Here is a 12,179-nt window from a genome sequence, read left to right on the forward strand (position 1 = left end):
GGGCTCCAGGGCCCTTGGCAGCCTAGAGGGAGCCTTTATGTGTATCAGGGCAAAGGGCCCCTCTGGAGGGGACACAACCCACTGGCACAAGGCTTGGCAAGCCCATGACACCTCTAAGTAAGTAAATGTGCTCCTTCCTAGGAGTGAATGCCACCCACCCCAGGGTGCCCTGCTGCATTTCAGCTCACACGCCTAGTGGGCAGCCCTGGAGGTCTGAGTGCAATGCCTGTCCTAGGCTCCCTGCCCTGCCCCCCGCCCCAACCCGGAGTTTCAACACACCCAGAGCTCAAACCAGGACATTGTCCCCAGAGTGAGGGCCAGGGATGGAGACACCCACAAGGGGCTGTCCAGGCCTGTGACTCAGGACAGAGAGGGCTGGAGACATGGACCCGACTCCCTTTCCCCACCTCCTGGAGGGGACCCTTCTCAAGAGGCCTAGCACCTGCCTGCGGGGCTGGCTGAGGATGAGGCGGGGGAGGAGTCCTCCTCTCCTATGAGTCTTGGGGCCCAACCTCTGGCCCCCGGGCCCCTCATGGGAAGGCCAGTTTACTCTTGAGATGAGAGGTTCTCAACTATGCTAGAGGGATTGTTCCAGGCCCCGGCCACCACCCTAGAGTGTGCCCAGAGCCTAATCAACTGCAGCTAAGTCTGATAAACCTGATGTCAACAGGCTGGCTTAAGCAGGCTTTTCTGGAATTGATTTTCTGACCATCCAGCCTTCACAGTCAAGCTACTGGATGAAAGGGATGATGTCCAGGGATCTGAGCCACCGGGAGGCAGGGGATTTGCTCTCTGGGTTTGGGCTCGGAGGTTGCCCCCACCAGCCGCCTCAAACCCTAAGGCCCAAGCCCTCTGGGAACCCCTAGTGCTGTTGGTGAGGTCATGGAGCTCAGCCCTGGAAGGGGAGCAGTCAGGAACTGTGGGCTGCTCTTCAGTAATCTGCGGTGCGACTTGCCAGAAATCTCTCCCTTTACCTTTGCTGACTGTAAAATTGGGAGTTGGTTTAGATCAGGGTTGTCAAATAGCTTTTCTCTTTAATGTCAGTGGATCTGCTGTTAGAGGCTTAATGATAAAGCCGTAGAGGCTGCCTGTGGGCCTGGAGGGAGAGGGTGCTGGGATTGACCGGTCATGTCGACCAGGGGAGCGGGCAGGGTGGGAGGCAGCACGTGGGGCTGGATTTGCCATCCTCTAGCAGGTGACGCCTGAGCGTTTGGACCAAGGTGTCGTGACACTGTGTCTACTGCAGGATGTGACTCAGGAAGTTTCAGGTCAGTGGAGTTGAGGGTGTGGGGCAAATGGTTCGTGTTGGTCCATACGGTCTTTGCTCTCTGTAATCCCACAGTGCACTGGGGCTCTTCTGTCCTTCTCAGTCAAAATTCTGTTCCTGGAACCACGTCCCTCTTCAGTCACTACTATGTCGAGGTGCAAGAAGGTGGGCCTGGGGATGTTGCCTCTCGCAAGGAGGTGTTGAGACCGTGGGCTCTGGACCACCACATACAGCTGTGTTGCCTTGGCCAAGAGATTTCACTTCTCTGAGTTTCAGTTTGCCCATCTGTAAAATGGGGATGATTATACAGCACCCACACAAGGCTGTGGTGAGGATTGCAGGAGATGCCTGTAAAGCTCTGATCATGGGGTCTGGCACATAGTAGGCCTTCCATCATGGTACTATTATCATCATTACTGTCCTTACTCCCACCTTCTCCACACTTCGGGAGCTTGGGTCCTGGCCAAAGCCCTGCTCAGATGTGTGCAGTGTCCCACATTTGGGGCCTCAGCCACGGGCTCCCCTGCAGCCCCACACATTCCTGCCTCTAGGCCTTTGCCATTCCCTCTTCTCTGATGCCTTCCATGACCCCATCTCATTGGAAGGGGGCAGCCCTCCTGGAGCCCAGAACACTTTGCCCCATGTCTCTTGGCATGTTTGGCACTTCTACCCCAACAGACAATCAACACCCACTTCTGTTTGCCCCTGGGGGCCTCTGTAGTGCCCGACATGGCCCCTCATACTTGGAAACAGGAACTGTGAGTCAAGCCTGGGGTCCCTGCATGATGATAATAAGCACAGCCCCCATCTTCTGGCCCAGGGGCCCAGTGGGGAGGCGGCTGTGCTCGGCCAGGTGCCGTGACGGGGAGGCAATCCAGACTGCAGGGCGAGGGGACTGGGGAAGGGAGAGTTGAGCCATAGAGTTGAGAATCTATCAGTGGGCCACAAGGCTCGGGGGCTTCGGAAGGCAACATTGGGCCATGGGAGGAGAGAGCTGGGCAGACTCTGGACACAAAGATGTTTCCAGGACCTGCAGGGCCGGGAATAGCAGCCCTGGGACATCTCACCCTAAAGCAAAGGCAGGGCTGGGGTGATACTCACGGATCTCCTTGGTGACCAAACCTGCCGGAGAGAAGACAGATCTGGTTAGAGAGGAAGTGCTTTGGGTGCTCCCTGCTGGAGGCTGGGGTGTGGGGTGTGGGGCATGGCATTGGCCTGGCCAAGGGATCCTCCTCCCCTGCAGGATGTCCCGCCCTTTCAGGGAGCCCTTGCTCACTTGCCACTGCTACCCCTTTACACACACACACACACACACACACAGCACTTCCTACTCTAACAGAGCATGTTATTAAATGCATAAAATAAAATAGATTAGAAAGGAAACCAACTGTATATCAATACAGAAATAAAACATTAAAAAATAAATTTGTGCTGTGGTAATATATGTGCTTCTATATTAATGCATTAAATAATAAGGTGGGGTGTGTGCAGCCAGGCTAGGAACCCCCGCAGACAATGAATGTTGTCTTTCAGTGGCTGAACATTAATGGTTTTCGATGACCACTGTTCCCACTGGTGACATTTTCTGTCACCGTAAGCATTTCTCGAGACTCTGGATCATGTTAATGCACTTCTGTATATTCTGTAATTAAGTCTGCTTGTCTCCCCAACTCAGACCATGAGTGGGGGCCACATGTTAGGTCCCTGGGACCTAACACAGAATAGTTGCTCCATGATTGTTGGTTGGAGGTATTGATTTACCTCAGGTAGCTGAGTTCCGGGGTATCCTTCCTTTCTTTCCTTCTTTCTTTTTTCAAGTTTATTTTCTTTATTTTGAGAGAAAGAGAAAGGGAGAATCCCAAGCAGGCTCTGTGCTGTCAGCATGGAGACCGACAAAGGGCTCAATCTCACAACCGATGGTGACCTGAGCTGAAATCAAGAGTCGGATACTTAACTGACTGAGCCACCCAGGTGCCCCTGGGGTTTCCTTTCAAACACTGTTCTCTTTCTCACCTCAGGCTTGGGCTGTCTCTTCTAGAGGACACACCTGATCTCCAGTCCTGCTCTGAGCCTCCTGTACTGACCTGGGCCCATCCCTTCCCAGGCTGTTGGTACAGCCGAGTCAATCTGTATGAAAGCAGTGTCCAGGGACATGTTGGCCACCATGAATCTATATAAATCATCTTGACATGGGTGTGAGCCATGCTTGACAAGAAGTGTATGAGGTGAGGGATCTCGGAGACTCCTCTGTGGGATGACTGGCTTCTCACAGCTGTGAAGTTGTGAGCTGGTCTGGGCCACTAGAGGTTATTATGTTTGTGTCAATGGAGGTGGTTCTCTGAATCCAAGGAGAACAAATGCAGAGGCATAGATAGCTGCCTTTTCTCTCCTTCCTTTAAAAGAATCTGGACCTGTGAGACCACAGTTCCCATTCCTCCTGACATCTACAGGGAGCATTTGGTCAAGTTTCTTAAGAAAAGAAGGAGATGAGGAAACTTACACCACACCATGAGGTCATGTATGAGTCCACTCCACAACCAAATCTTGGATCACCTCATGGGGCATTTGTGCAGATTATATGAGATTATTCATGTAGGTAACTGGTATTACTTACTCATCCATCATCCCCCCCATCCATCATCCACTCATCTGTTATCCACCCGTCCATCCGTCCATCCATCCATCTGTCATTCATTCATTACCCACCATCCATCACCCATCCATCCATCCATCCATTCATTTTTCTTTCACTCGTCAAATGTTTACTGAGTATCTGCTCTGCACCAGGTGCTAGAGAAATGGATGTACACAAGATAAAATCCTTGCCTTCAGGAAGCTGACACTCTAGGGGCTGGTGATAGGCAACGACCAAGTAGACAAGTAAATAAACACTGGTGAAGCTCTAAAGGAAACAGGCTGACATGAGAGGCAAAAGTAGGACAAGGGGGTGTGGCTGCAGCTGGGGTGTGCAGGAAAGGCCTCTATGAGGAGGTCACATCTGAGCAGAGACCTGAAGTCTGAAAGGAGCTGGCCGCAGGGAGATGTGCAGAAAGAGTGTCCCGGGCAGAGGGAAAGCAGCTGCAGCTGGAAGCCACAATGCTCAGTTTTCTCCCTCTTGGCCTCCCTCTCTCCCTCCCTCCTTCCTTCCTTCTTTTCTTCCTCCCTCTGTCCTTCCTTCTCTTTCCTCTTTCTTCTTGGAATCACATTTCCAAAATGACCCCTTGATGTAGGTGCGTGTTTCGGCCAGGGCCTCGGAACACTTCCGTGTTCCCCATGGGCTCCAGCCTTCCCGACAGCCTCCACCCCCACAAAGGCTGGGATCCCAAAGGCAGCCCACACCATGCCGTATCTGGTGGCCCATCTCCTGGGCCACCCACGGACAGAGGGAGGAATATATCCTTGGCCCCGTCCTGGTCCATAGGCCCTACCCCCCAAGAGTGGGCCCCACTCACTCAGCCAGCGGGGCAGACGGATAGTTTTTGCGTTTAAGCTGATGTAGCTGCGAATAAAGATCCATGTGGTGACCAGGGCAAAGATGAGGGCCAGTAAGCGAAGCACACCTGCAGAGCAAGGAAATGCTGCCATGAAGCCACATCACAAGGCCAGATAGCAAGATTCTTACCAAATCCCCACAGTGAGACCATGCCACGGGACCCCACTGAGGGACCCTGTGTTGTAGCTCCAGATCAAGACCCACACCTTGGACCGGTTCAGGGGACCACGTGGTGAGACCACGTGTGAATCCACCCAGTGATCAAGTGGTGAGATCACGCTACAAGATTACATGGCAATATTTCCCAAAGTGAATCCACTGGGAGGAAAAGGTAGAAATGCACCTTCCGGGGCTCCGCTTAGCCATCTAGAGACAGAATCATTGAGGGTGAGGCCTGGAATCTGCACTTTGGAGGCTGGAGAGGTGTGTTGTGAAAACAGGAGGCAACTTCTACTGCAGACAGCCCTAAGAGGCAAGCCTCCCGGCAGGACGTGGAAGGCTGCATCCAGGGCCCCGGGCGGCCGGTGCTGCTGTGTGATGTTGGGCGGACCTCAGGATCTTTGGGTAGGAGTGCCTCAGTCAGAGTGAACATGGTTCAACACCCTTGCCTCTGAGCCTGCAGCTTGTCGGGAGGGATGTGACAGTTGTCCCTGATAGGCAGCCTCCAGGGTGGCTTGGGGCCGGCCTCCCACACTTTCCATCACTCCCCCTGAAAGCCACCACAAATAACCACACAATGTTGTCTATAGAAATACACATGGCCTTGCTGCCACGGCTTCCCTGGCCTCGTGGCCAGATTGCTTCCGCATCAGTGGGGAGCAACCCCACACACAGGACAGACCCCCACCCCCACCCCCCACCCCTCTGAGCTTCGTGTCCTGTCTCTTCCCTTACTCTCCCATGAGGGTCAGAAGCGGGCTCCACTATGCCTCCCAGCTCAGGGACCCTAGTGGCCCTGTCGTCATCAGGCCACGTTTCTCTAGCTCCACCCCTGACCTCCATGTGGCCCTGAAATCAACTCCGTGGTCTCATGCTGGTTTCTGGCTACTTGGGGGTAGGGGAGAAGACTCCCTGGATCCTGAGGGGCAGGGCTCAGGTCTGTGGGAGTCCCTCATCTTCTGGGGTGCAGTGTGACTGTAGGCACCCAGAATTCTCCCTGGGTATTATACAGTCATTTTGTTAGGGCACCAGGAGAACAGCTTTTACATACATTATTTCAGTTCATCCTCACAATAAACTTCTGTGTTACATACTATTGACTATCCCCATTTTACAGATGAGGAAACTGAGGCTCAGAGAGGTGGTCACTTGGCTGGTGACAACGGTGGGGTTTGAACCCAGGGAAGTAAGCTAACTCTAAAATTTGTGCTCTTCCCTACAGCTGTTTGGGAATATAGATGAATTGTGTCCATTTCTTACTTGGTGCCTCAGTTTCCCTATTTGTACAGACAGAGTATAACATGAGGGCATGGATGAGAAGGCAAAAGCTACTCCTTGTGCCCAGCCCCGTGATGTGAGGATTCTAGACTAGCCCTCCTGAGACAAATATTTTGTCCCTAATTTCCTACCAGGATCAGATATTTCCAAAACAGGGTCACTCCCTGTGATCCCAGCCAAATGGGGTCATCGTGCCAAGCTTCTCTGGTCCCTCAGCCTAGAGGCAGGAAGTCTCCTTTTCTCCTCTTCCAGGCTCCCCCTGGATGGGTTTCCTCCTGGAATTCTGGCCTGACCATTTGAGAGCACATATGGCCAAACAACCTGGGAGTCTAGGACTGCCTGCACTGCTGATCGAAAAATGATTCCCAAATCGATTTCAGACCTCAGCCTTGAGCTTAAGAATCCTCAGAGCCTGACCCTACCTGACACTCTCATCTTGTCCAGGTGAGGAGTGGCGTGGGGTCAGTGTTAGCCTGTGGAGAGAAGGAAATCAAATTGGAAACTGGCACCTGGGGTCTGAAAACAAATAAGGCTGACAATTAGGGACAGGTACCTCGAACTGAGATCACAGACCTTTCGGTTTGGTTCCTCACCATCTGCCATCTGTTCCCTTTCTGCCTCCACCTCTCCTTCACTTTTGTCCCTAGAACTTTATTCAATTCAGCATGTCTTTTTTGGTGCCGACATTGGCCAGTGGAGGAAGGTGAAGTCGGCCAGCCACTGTCTCTTGGAGGGCTGGCTTATTCACTCATCCATCCATTCATCCTCCCTCCCTCCCTCCCTCCCTTCCTTCCTCCCTCCCTCCTTTCTTCTTCACTCCCTCCTTTCTTTCCTTCCTTCCTTCCTTCCTTCTCTTCAGCTAGCCGAGAGACATTGAGCTTGAGCTAGCTAGCCCTAGTCAAACCAGCAGGAAGACAGAAGCTCGAGTGAGCTCGAGAGAGAGTCCCAAAATGAAGAGTAATGAGGACTCTCCCATGACAGCTGAGTTTGCACAGGGTGCTATATATGCAATTGAATCCTCCTTGAATTCTCACACTCCCCCATTTTAGGGGTAGGTAGACCAAGACCCCTTATGGTTAAGCCCACGATTATTCAGCTTGTAAGGATCAGAGTCAGAATTTGGATGCAGGTCTCCACTGCCCAATCCCCACAGGGTCCCATTGCCAGTGCTTTTGTCTCAGGAGAGTTGAAATTGGGGTTTCCTCCCTTCTTGAGCCCTGGGCAGGGGTAGGGTTGTCCTTGGCCCCTCCTCCTTTCCCCTGTGCCACCCCCCAAGTGCTGGGCAGTTACCAGTGATTTGGCAGCTTTGAAGACCCCCAGTAAGTCTCCAGAGACAGAATGGAGGGGAGGGCAGGGCTGGTGGTAACTGTTCCACGTCTGTGACTGGCTGCAGCCAGCTGGAGGGGCCCTGACCTCAAAGACTACTCCCACCACTCTTCCTGCCCCTCCCATCCCAGAATCTTCTTTATCCTAAGAATCTATCTCAACAGACGTGGTCTCCAAAGTCCAACTGTCAAGGACCCAGATAAGAGACAGGAGGCTTGAGGTCTGCCACTGAAGCAGTGGGCTGGGTCAGTCCTTGACATTTAAACAAGAGAAAGCACCAGTGCAAATCTGCATTTCCTTTTGTTAGGCAAGTATAAAAATGCTCCCCTCCCCCCACTCTGGCCCTGCCTTCCAGGTCCTTCCAGGTGAGAGAAGTGAGCCGTGCCTGACACCACCCACAGAGATTTTGTGGAACTTTAACTTCCTGAAATTCAAATTACCACCCCCCCCCTTTTTTCCAGATACAAAAGCATGTTATGCTTTTGAATGTTCATAGGATGTGACCTATAGTGAACAGTGACTTACAGAGAGCCCAGGCCAGGGATGAAGCTGGCAGGACATTCTGTGGGATCCCCATATGTGGAGGCTCCAGGAGAGCTGGGGGCCCAGCCGGATGGAAGGAAGTATGAGGACGGGGTCAGATAGATGAGGTGGCACAGATGAACAGATACTGATATTCGCAGACAGCGAGTCAGAGACAGAGCTTGGAGAGAGCAAGGACAAGGGGAGAGGGAGACGGCAGAGATATAAAGAGAGAAAGAATGAGACAGGGACAGAGGACGAGAACGGATAAAGGGGCAGAGGTAAAGAGCAAATACTCACAACATGCACTTACCCAGATTCGAAGGGAGAAAGAGTGCCATTCAGAAAGACACAAGAAAGATAGGACAGAGGCTGGGGCACATACCTGGGCAGGGGGCTAGCTTCTCGCTGGCATGCCCATGCCAAGCAGGGTTCTGGCTTCAGGGTGGGGGTGGGGAGGGGCGGGGCAGCGACAGCTCTTCCAGCCGGACGTGTCCACTCTGCACCTGCCGAGCTCTCCAGTCTCCTGAGTCCCTGGCCGGCTCACCCTGGCAGCCCGTGGGTGCTCTGGAGACTCCAGCTCCAGAGTCGCGGGCTCCGGGACTGGACTGCTGGGGGCGGGGAGGGAGGAAGACCGGCCCTTGGGACAGGTACGCAGGGTGGGGCAAAAATTCCCTCTGTAGCCACCCAGACCCAAAAGTCTCTTTCCTAGCTGTTCTTGCGAGATTTGTCTGTCACAACCTGTTATTCAGGTTACGTAGCTGTGGGGCAAAGGTGCAGGGAGAGAGGTCTTCCTGCCCTTGCATGCTGGCTTGAGGCCTAGGCATACATATGGTGGCTCCAGGGTGGTAGGTGGTCACAAGGTCAGCGGGGTGGGAGGGTGGAAAGTAGGGGGTGGGGGAGGAGAGGTGCGGAGTGGGAAGGCAGAGCCCCTTTTTCACCCTCTAGGTCCTTGAGCCTCTCCCTTTGTCCTGCCCCTCCCCTTGAGCCCCTTTGGACTGGTTGCAGTTCTTTTGCATAAGCCCCAAGCATCGTTTTCTTTTCCAAGGCAGGCCTTATCTCCTGTAGGTCTAGGGCAATGCTGAGCATGGAGGAGGTGCTCCATGAATATTTTGGGACTGAATGAACTCCATTCTTGCCTAGTCCTGAAAGGTTAGGACAGTTAAAGTTCAGAGAGGACAAGTGACTTGTCTAAGGCCACGCAGCCAATTGTGGATTTCCTTTCTGAAGCATTCTCTGAGCACTCATGGCAAGGCAGGCTGTGCATTAGGCAGGGGTGTATGGCTACGAGCAAGATACACTCTGGAGTGTTCCTGGGCCTTTGCACCCCTAGTCCCTGTCTGTACACCGTTCCTCTGCCTCTTTGCCTGGAACACTCCTACTTATCCTCGGGTCTCAGTGTAGGAGTCACTTCCTCTGGGAAGCCTTCCTGGACCCTCCACATCAAGGTGAAATACCTACGTGTGGTCCTGGAGGAGGGGACACTTGTCATGGCACCTCACCCTGTCGTAAGGGGCTGGTCAGGGAGAGCACTGTGATTTCTTTGTGATTGGTTCAGAAGGGGGCATGTGACCCAAGCAAGACTAATTAGAGTTTTTCCTGGGACAGATGTGTGGAAAGTGGGGAGAAAGAAGCTATTTTTTTACCAGGTTACTCTAAGCTAGCCATCTGTGAGTCTGGGGCCATTGTAACACATCACCCCCTGCTGTGGGCAAGTCCCGCCAGAAGGTGTAAATGCCAGGGCTGAGTAGTGGGGCATACTTGAGAGAATCAGGGAGGAAAAAGTCTGTATTGTCAGGAAACAGGATGGACTTTGGGTCCATTGGACACACCTGGGTTAGTCACTCAATACTTGTGTGCTTTGGGGCACATCTCTCTGGGCCCCAATTCGTCCTTTGTGAAATGAGGGTGATGCCATCTACGTGTCCCGAAAGGGGTGTCAGGCAGGGAGGCTGTCTGCCTACAAGGGTTTTGCTGGCCTGTTGGCCCCACTCGCCCTGATGCTTCCTCCTAGCACCCTCCTTGGCAGGATTCTATTCGGATGTTTACTTTTCCTACGAAACCAAAATGTCATCACAGCCTGCTTGTTTGTGACATTCCTTAATGGCCCTCTAGGAGCTGGGAAATCAGCTTCTTCCTGTTTCCTGGAGCCCTCTTTACTCAGGTGCCTTGGAGCTTAACCTTTGAGCTCTGTCCCAGAGCCAAGATGAATAGAGGAGGGGTTACTCTCTATCCAGTCTAGGAGGGTTGAGGAAAGCACCTTGATTGGAAAGCACTTATTTCAAGTGGGTATTTCCCCTGCTTAAACCTGGTCTATGGTCCCAAAAGCTCTCAGGATGAAGGCCAAAGTATCTCACGTGGAGGCCTTGGATGATTTTAACCCTGGCACGAGATTGACCTTACCAAGCTCATCATCTGCTGTCCCCACTTTGCTTTCTGCTCTAGACACTCAGAGCTGCCCTGAATGAGGCTCTCTCTCCCCCTCCAGCCTCACACATGCTGTTCTCTCTATGTGGACTGCTCTCCCCTGACTCATCCACTTGGGCAGCTTTTCCTTGTCCTCAGGTCCTTACCCAAGCAGCCCTTTGTCGTTGGAAAAACAGAACCTGGAAGCTGTTTCCTAGCTCATCCCAAGGACCCAGGCTCAGCCAACAGTCACTCCTGAATCAGCCCTGAGCCACAGGTAAAATGGAAAGAGCTCTGCAAACAACGCTCTGCATTTTCCCTGGCTTGGGCGTTAGCCACGGGTTCAACTTCGCTCTCTGATTTTCAGGTCATTTCCAAGGAGGCACGAACTTGAGGCCAGATACGGAGCTCGGAGAAATCAGATTGCAGTTAGCACCAACTGTTGCTTTATGGCTGCACTTTTATTTGCTTTACCCTTTCAGCTTTTCCGGCACCTGCTGGCAATCAGGTTTCCTCCTCTCTGCCCGGAACCATACCTCAAATTGCTGCCCAAATTCCGGAGCAGGGAAAAACCCGTTTAGATACACCTGGGAGAAGAAATGGCGAACACATGGTGTGTGTGCGGCCTCTCATCCTCCTGTGACCGTGGAAGACATCAACAACCCATACTGATCTCAGCTTCGGAGTCTTTTCTACGTGCGGGGCACCTGGGCTGCTCAGTCGGTTAAGCGTCTGACTCTGAACTTTGGCTCAGGCCATGATCTCATGGGTTCATGAGATTGAGCCCCACATCGGGCTCTGAGCTGACAGCCTGCTTCTCCCTCTCCCTCTCCCTTCTGCCCCTCTCCCACTCACACATGGGTACACACTCTCTCTCTAAATAAACTTTTTAAAAAAAGAATCTTTTCAATGTACTGCTTTAAGCAGAAGCAATCAATTTCCACTGCTGTCTTAGAGAATTACTGAAGAAGAAAATAGCAGACACTCGCCATTCTAGGAAATACCGTTAGTGTGATACCCCACCTGAGGGGTTTCTCTTGGCCCCCCTGGGTCAGGCTGGGAGAGTCAGGGAGTTAATTTCCCTAGGAGCAGCTCTCAGCTAGTATGGTTGAGAGTCTGAGGATCCTACCCTGGCTTTCTCATCCTAGGTATTTTTTTTTTTTTATAAATCTTTTTTTAAGTTTACTTATTTATTTTTGAGAGAGAGAGAGAGAAAGAGAAAGCAGGGGAGGGGCAGAGAGAGAGAGGGAGTCAGAGAATCAATCCCAAGCAGGCTCTGTGCGGCCAACACAGAGCCCGATTTGGGGCTTGAACCATGAACTGTGAGACCATGACCTGAGCCAAAACCAAGAGTTGGAGGCTTAACCAACTGAGCCACCCAGGTGCCCCTAGGTGAGTACTATGGGTTGATGTGTCCCCCGCAGATGTATATGCTGAGGTTCTACCCCTCAGGACCTCAGAATGTGACCTTATTTGGAAATGGGGTCATTGTAGATCTAATTAGTTACGGTGAGGTCAATAGGGTGGGCCCCTAATTCGATAGGACTGGAATTTTTCTTTTTTTTTTTTTTAATGTTTATATATTTTATCTTGAGAGAGAGAGAGAGAGTCCCAAACTGAAAGCGAGAAGCCCCACATGGGGCTCAGACTCATGAACAGTGAGATCATGACCTGAGCCTGAATTGAATCAGACGCTTTACCAACTGAGCCACCCAGATGCCCATGACT

At 52.3% G+C, this 12,179-nt stretch overlaps 1 protein-coding gene and 1 long non-coding RNA gene across 8 annotated transcripts in view; one reads left to right on the top strand and one right to left on the bottom strand.

Moving 5' to 3' along the window:
• FAM3D (FAM3 metabolism regulating signaling molecule D) overlaps window positions 1-12,179 on the bottom strand; it is a 34,506-nt gene that overhangs the window by 13,796 nt on the left and 8,531 nt on the right. For 4 of the 7 annotated variants that reach the window (XM_045493389.1, XM_045493393.1, XM_045493387.1 and 1 more), the window contains exons 2-4: window positions 6,620-6,670; window positions 4,720-4,827; window positions 2,369-2,389 (exon numbers count right to left, since the gene is read on the bottom strand). In XM_045493389.1, the coding sequence (XP_045349345.1) occupies window positions 2,369-2,389; window positions 4,720-4,827; window positions 6,620-6,632 (142 nt within the window). In that variant the 5' untranslated portion in view covers window positions 6,633-6,670. Of the gene's footprint in view, window positions 1-2,368; window positions 2,390-4,719; window positions 4,828-6,619; window positions 6,674-7,487; window positions 7,609-8,048; window positions 8,128-8,434; window positions 8,617-12,179 lie in introns of those variants that run through there. The other 3 variants (XM_045493388.1, XM_045493392.1, XM_045493390.1) reach the window with 3 other exon arrangements.
• LOC123605804 lies at window positions 8,582-11,256 on the top strand. The gene is made up of 3 exons (XR_006715889.1): window positions 8,582-8,695; window positions 10,594-10,728; window positions 10,819-11,256. It is a non-coding gene; the product is annotated as an uncharacterized LOC123605804 (long non-coding RNA).

This window comes from Leopardus geoffroyi, chromosome A2, assembly GCF_018350155.1.
Source record: "Leopardus geoffroyi isolate Oge1 chromosome A2, O.geoffroyi_Oge1_pat1.0, whole genome shotgun sequence".
NCBI classification, from domain to species: domain Eukaryota; kingdom Metazoa; phylum Chordata; class Mammalia; order Carnivora; family Felidae; genus Leopardus; species Leopardus geoffroyi.